The sequence below is a fragment of the Olea europaea genome, unplaced genomic scaffold (assembly GCF_002742605.1).
Source record: "Olea europaea var. sylvestris unplaced genomic scaffold, O_europaea_v1 scaffold399, whole genome shotgun sequence".
Lineage (NCBI taxonomy): Eukaryota > Viridiplantae > Streptophyta > Magnoliopsida > Lamiales > Oleaceae > Olea > Olea europaea.
Genome location: NW_019259490.1, coordinates 660,548 through 667,449, shown reverse-complemented (window position 1 = coordinate 667,449; position 6,902 = coordinate 660,548). Strand labels below are relative to the sequence as shown.

The following is a 6,902-nucleotide window of genomic DNA, read 5'->3' as shown; positions in this document are numbered from 1 at the left end:
TTCGTTCTTATAGAAATTGGATATTTTCTCATCTTAAATATCATGTATTTTTTTCAAGTTAGAAATTGATTAGGCGAATTTATGCTTCATGTTTAGAGTGTTAATTAATTTCCTCTTAATTTTTTTCCCATTTGATATTAGGAAAGTTGAGAAAATTTACTAACGAAGCAAATTGGGAGCTACATTTCGTTTATTTAACTCAGAAGTAATTGCTAATGTATGGGTCGACGTTAGATTGATTTTCAATAGTTACTTGAATTAGAATTAGTTGATAATTAGCCCATCGTGTAATTAGATTGTGGTGGATTCTCAAGCCCTGGTAATTTTGATCACTTGAGTCATTGTTCTAGTTAGTTAAGTAAATTTCATTTACTTATCATGTTTTATCTAAAATTATTTCGAGAAGAACTCGACTTTTATCAATTAGACTATAGTAATAATTAATATAGATTAGAGTTGGCTTTCTCAATACAATCTCTATATTCCAACATATTCTGTAGAAGCTCGAGAAAAAAAATGAAATTAGATTATTATTTTGTGATGATCTAGTACCAAGAGCCTTGCCTATTCAAAAAATGAGTTATGGAAGCTCAACCCATTTAAAATTTTAAAAGCTCAAGCCATAAGTTAATTAAGAGCCCAACAATTTAAGATATTAAATTTAAATAAATTTGATTACAAAGATTTAATGAATAACTGAGTTGTTACAATGGTCATCTGCATGATATTTCGTATAGGCAATCCAGATTTGAATCACCATGTAGATGTTTTTATAAACAAAATTTATGAATTATTTTTTAGGGCTTAAAAACTCTTCAAATTCTTAGTTAAAGATCCAATTTAACAAATTTAATGATAATACAACTCCCCCATTTAGTTTTTTGACACTTAAATTTGTACTCGAAAATGCTAGTTTTCTTACTTTTAAACGTGTGGTGCTTTTTATACGCTATGAATTTTGTGTATTATATAACACTACCTATGTGAACTTGGAATTTGTTAAGTGAAACTTATATTGTCACTACCGGGTGGCGAGTTGGTTTCTTCAAGCATGTTTAACATTTAAAGTTGAGCTCATTTTTCACTTGCCCAATACAGATTGCTTGGAAATTTCATGAAAAAAAAATTCCTTGTGATGTCATATGGATGGACATAGATTACATGGATGGTTTTTGATGTTTCACATTTGATCAGGCATGTTCCATCTACTTAAAACTTGGTTTGTTCCGGAGATGAAGTATAAAAAATAATTAAAAGTTCGTTACTTCCGGACATAAATTATAAAACGTACATTTGCCGTGTAGGATCGATTTTCGGATCCAAGGTCTCTTGTAGACTATCTTCATCAAAATGGTTTCAAAGCAAACTGGATGCTTGACCAAGGGATCAAATAGGAGAATGGCTATTTCGTCTATGACAGTGGTTCTGAAAAAGATGTTTGGGTTTAAATTGCTTGTCAGAAGCCGTTTGTAGGTACTTATAATACCTTCATCCCACCTCATGTTCCTGTAAAAAAAAAAAAAAAAAAAAAAAAAAAAAAAAAAAAAAAAAATAGAAGAAGAAAATTAAAAAAAGCGTGAACTGGACATGGTAAAATTTTAGTTTGTTTGAACTTATACTTCTTTTTTGCCAATAGTTAATACTAATTTTATTTGCTTCTATCTTTAGGGAAGGTGTGGCCTGGGCTGTGTGTATTTCCTGACTTCACAAGATCAGAAGCCCGCTCATGGTGGGCTAGTCTTGTCAAGGACTTTGTAACTAGTGGTGTGGATGGTTTATGGAATGATATGAATGAACCGGCAGTTATGGAGGTGAAGTTCAAACTTTGTTAGAAGTGCATTTCTTTCTTGGTTTTGCGTAACATATTTTGTTACAGACTCCAACGAAGACTATGCCTGAGAGTAATATTCATAGGGGAGATCCACAACATGGAGGCAAACAGAACCATTCACATTATCACAATGTACTGCTTGGCCCTGAGATCATCTTTATGTACTTCAACTTTACTCATGAAATCGATATGCTTAGTGTAGTCTTTTAGTTTGCTTAGTGCATAGAAAAATAATCTACTAATTAGTGGTTTTCTTTCAGATCATGTATGATGCCTGAATTTCCATTCACCGATTTCAGTTGCTTATTTCAGGTTTATGGTATGCTGATGGCAAGATCAACATATGAAGGCATGAAACTGGCCGAAGAACAAAAACGTCCATTTGTTCTTACTCGAGCTGGGTTTGTGGGTAGCCAAAGGTATGCTGCTACGTGGACAGGAGATAATCTTTCTACCTGGGAGCACCTTCGTATGAGTATCTCTATGGTTCTTAATCTGGTAAGTGAAAGATATTGCCAAATATGTCTTTGAAAACCATAAAGGATACCAAATTCTTTTGTTTTTTTTCAATGCGCCACTATTGCGGACTCTTTAACATTTTTACTTTTGGTATCATCGATAGTCATACCTTGGGTTCATTTATCTCCAACAGCACATTACCAAATCTTTCTTTTCTGGAATTCCTATCTTTAGCCCATATATTATTAACCTTTTATCAAATGGATGTTCACATGTACACTGATTGGTGAGAGATAATTGAGATGTATAACATAATATTGCCTTAAAAAGCTTGGGAATGGGCAAAATGATTAAGAAATCCACCTCGGATATTTATATCGTATCTTTTATTTGCATAGTTAGGGGACGTGAAAGAACAAATTAACATCTATAGTAATTAGAAGACAAAGCCCATGTTTGGCCTCCATTTTTCTAGAAATCATTTTTACCCGACGTCAATTTTAACCGCATATTTCACGAGACCAACAACTTTTATCAACTTTTCAATCACACACTACATCAACTTTTATCAAAACCTACTAAAAAACTGATTTTCATCTAAACCAGATTGGGGCGAAACAATTCAAAACTCTGGAGGAATTTACTCGGTTCATTTTAGCTTTCCCTCGCAGTACTCGTATGCTATTGATCGTTAAGGAATACTCGTGCCGTTAAGGATAAAAATACCAAATTATTGGGAGAGATCACCCGATGGTGATTGTAGATGATCCCTGATGGGCACAGTATGTATGATTCATTGCTTGTGGTTTTGATGGACCTCAAGTTTTCACGCCTCATTCTCACAAGGAGGGACTTTGAAGCATGTATAGAACAATAGGATCTGCAAATGACAACCCCCACGAGAGACTTAAAAGCATATGCTAATACTCGCGTGTATGCACGTGTGAGAACGAATTTATGTAAATAAGCACATTTTTAATCCATAATCGTAAAATATGTGCTTTTATTTCGATTATTAATTTAATGGAAGATGAATATAAAAAGCGACTCTGGCACTTGTCTTGTCCTCTGATGACATAATGACATTTCTATACTAATTTTGCATAGTTATCGGCAAAATGCTTGAGAGAGTATGCCTAACTGAATTTACCACTGAATTAAAAAAAATGATGCCACTTTCAGCTTTTTCCCCTTGCTATAGTCGACCAAATTAATGAGCTTGTATCCAGGGGCTTAGTGGACAGCCATATTCAGGGCCAGATATTGGTGGATTTGGTAGGGATGCAACATCGAAGCTGTTGAGAAGGTGGATGGGTGTAGGAGCTATGTTTCCTTTTTGTCGTGGGCATTCTTCGAAAGATACCATTGATCACGAGCCTTGGTATTTCGGAAAAGAGGTTGGTCGTTTATTCACAAATAAGTGACTAATTATGTATATGTGAAGGTCATATGTGAGTTTTTTTGTCAAATGACGTTCGCGAGAATTTCACCGTACTTCTTTCTTTTCGTTGCTCTAATGTGACTACACAAAAAGAACTCCAATATTTTATGTAATTACGGTAAACTGACTGGTGCTGGAGAGATCGCAAGTGAGAATATAGTGATTCCTTCGCAAGGTTAATGCTATTGCATTGACGACGACGAACTCGTATACTTTTTCTTACATTGATATACAGTATTTTCTGAGCATAATTAGTTTAGTATGAATATTAGATATGAGAGAGTGTGTTATAGAATCATTTTAGGCCCTTCGACTACTAAGTTCCGTCTCATCTTTTACCTGAATTTTTTAACATGTCAGAGCGTGGTCATTCCAGGCGGTTAACTCTGTTTGGGTTTTCCACTGTCTTCATTTAATTGTTTGAAGTTGAAAGTTCCATGCAGACAGTTTCTCTTATTTTTAATGTAGCATGACTGAGTTTAGTGGAAGAACAAACTGAACACCAAAACTTCTTTATTTTTTATTAGTTCTGGAATTTAGCACACTCAAGTCCTCGTAATACCAATTATGTCAAGACCACCAGAAGTTGCAAATCGGCGACTGATTTTTACCTGCAACGTTATATCTTGTGCATTATAATTCTATTCTCTATGCTAATTTGTCTGAAGCAATCTTCGTGTACTGGTATAGAAATAACATCATGCTATTTCAATTGAATTTCTATTTCAATCTTCATGAAATTTCTATCCATGCATTTTCTTTAAGATTACTACTTGCTACTCTTCACTTCATCAAGTGTAAGTCTTTTATCTCTCACAGTGTGAAGAAGTTTGTCGATTGGCATTGATGAGGCGGTATCGGCTTTTACCTCACATATATAATCTGTTTTACTTGTCACATACACTGGGGATCCCTGTGGCAACTCCAACCTTTTTCGCCGGTACGTTCTCATGATGGCCAATTAACTGGGCTTCTTGACATTTGCAGTAGAGCACATTCCTGTATGGTTTTTATAAGGGTTAAGATTCTTTTGCAGATCCTAAAGACATGAAGTTAAGAACACAAGAAGATTCATTCTTGTTGGGGCCACTTCTCGTATATGTTAGGTTCTCACCTCTTTTGAACTTGAAGACAGTGACGACCGAAATATTTAGAATTAACACTCAATCAAATATGCTCTCTTTTACGAGTTCCACTTACTTTTGTGTTCATTATTTTTCATTTCATCTATAGGTGCCACAATAGGAAATATTACTCTTCTAAGTTCTTTTGGTTACTGTATTCGGTTTTGCAGCACGAAGGATGATCGAGAGTCATGTGAAATGCTGCACAAGTTGCCTCAAGGATTATGGTTAAGTTTTGACTTTGAAGATTCTCATCCGGTACTTCAAAATATCCTATTATACGACCTTTAATTTTAACTTGCATTTTCTTTTTGGTCAACGAGATCTTGCAAGTCCAAGGTATCGTGAACAAGTAATGTAATGATAAGTAAAGTGTCGTCCACGAAAACTATATACCTAATCCAGGTTTAATTAATGGTAATTCTAATCGAATAGTCAAGTTAGCATGAAGAATTTTTATAACTAATTATCTACTTTGCTAGTGAGTAATTAAGCAGGTTTTTGTAAACTTGATTAAATACGCACTACGACTTTGGATTCTCCTTATTAATCCATTATGATGCAATTCATTACCGTGCAATATTTATTTATTTATTCTTGTTGTCTTAATAATCTCTCTCGAATAAAATTAAGCACATCATCTTATGTGACTTTCCTATAGCTTCATGAAAGATGCGAACATGAAAGCAAGCATTGAAACTCTAGGACACTAATAAATTTCATGCAAGTCGTAACGGTATATTTGTATACTCTACGGACCTCACAACAATAGTTACAACGTGCTATGTTTCTAATTATTTCTCTCAAAATTAACAAAAATCACACATCAATCAAATTAAACCATGCATTGATCAACAATTTGTGCCTAACTTTTCCCTATTGTCGTACTAGGATTTGCCATCCCTGTACCTAAAAGGAGGATCCATTATTCCTTTGGCTCCTCCTCATCAACATGTTGGTGAAGCTAATCGTACAGATGATGTAACTCTGCTGGTGGCTTTGGATGAACATGGTAATTTTTCTGGGTTATATATTTTGCTGGCACATATCACTACTTCTGTTGAAAGTTGCAAACAAATAATATTTCCCTTTTACTAACGGATTGACTGGACATTGGCGTATTTTTGAATCGATTCTCTTTAATCGCAGGTAAAGCTGAGGGTTTTCTCTATGAAGATGATGGTGATGGATATGAATATCTTAAAGGAGGATACCTGTTGACAACATATGTTGCTGAATTTCTGTTGGAGGAAAGATGGGTTTACTAACTTGGATTAGCTAAGGTTTTTAAGAGGACAACACTAATAGGAAGAAGGAAGTGAAAAAAGGAAACTTGTATTTCTCAAATTCAAGACTTTACACATTTTTGACTTGTTACAAAATGGAGGGCACTACCCCTTTATATAGTGTTTACAAGAAGATTCTAGTCCACACATTTTCTAGAGACACTTAGACCACATATCAAGATATTTTCCTAGAATTCTCTAGATATTCTTTATAAAACTACATATCTTACTTAGATATTTATATAGATTTTTCTAGTAGTTATTTATATAGATTTTTCTAGATAATGCTTCTAGAAATGCTATACATGTTGGGCCTTTTAATTGATTTGGGCCTATAAGCAAAATCCTTAAGCCTATATTATTTAGTCCAAAAATCAAGTTTGCTACTCAACATCCCCCCTTAAACTTGATTTTGCTACTCTAAGTAAAGTTCTTAACTTGCGGAACACATCATGCTTGAGTGGCTTAGTGAGAATGTCGGCGATCTGCTCCTAGGAGGTTACATATTTCAGTTGCACTTCTTTCTTTGCAATGCTTTCTCTTATGAAGTGATATCTTGTATCAATGTGCTTGCTTCTATCATGGAATACTGGATTCTTTGCCAATGCCAATGCCGATTTGTTATCAACATGGATTTCGATTGGCTCTTCTTGTGATACTCCAAGCGTCTTCAACAAGTTTCTAAGCCAAATAGCATGGCAGACACTTGATGTAGCTGCAACATATTCAGCTTCACATGTAGATAGTGCTACGATCGATTG

General features: G+C 34.5%; 1 protein-coding gene across 1 annotated transcript; it reads left to right on the top strand.

Moving 5' to 3' along the window:
- The first annotated feature begins 1,350 nt into the window (after positions 1 to 1,350).
- Positions 1,351 to 6,123, top strand: LOC111387343 (alpha-glucosidase 2-like). Its single transcript, XM_023011897.1, has 10 exons — positions 1,351 to 1,465; positions 1,669 to 1,811; positions 1,877 to 1,963; positions 2,144 to 2,329; positions 3,520 to 3,687; positions 4,551 to 4,671; positions 4,768 to 4,837; positions 5,026 to 5,113; positions 5,747 to 5,867; positions 6,005 to 6,123. Exons 1-10 carry the CDS (start codon positions 1,351 to 1,353, stop codon positions 6,121 to 6,123), a joined length of 1,218 nt encoding a protein of 405 aa, XP_022867665.1.
- The last annotated feature ends 779 nt before the right edge of the window (positions 6,124 to 6,902 follow it).

Excerpts from the sequence above, each read along its gene's own strand:
- LOC111387343 (XM_023011897.1), top strand. The coding sequence starts at position 1,351 with ATGGTTTCAAAGCAAACTGGATGCTTGACCAAGGGATCAAATAGGAGA. Across the intron at positions 2,330-3,519 it reads TCTCTATGGTTCTTAATCTG|GGGCTTAGTGGACAGCCATA; the intron begins GTAAGTGAAAGA and ends GCTTGTATCCAG. Across the intron at positions 5,868-6,004 it reads GGTGGCTTTGGATGAACATG|GTAAAGCTGAGGGTTTTCTC; the intron begins GTAATTTTTCTG and ends CTTTAATCGCAG.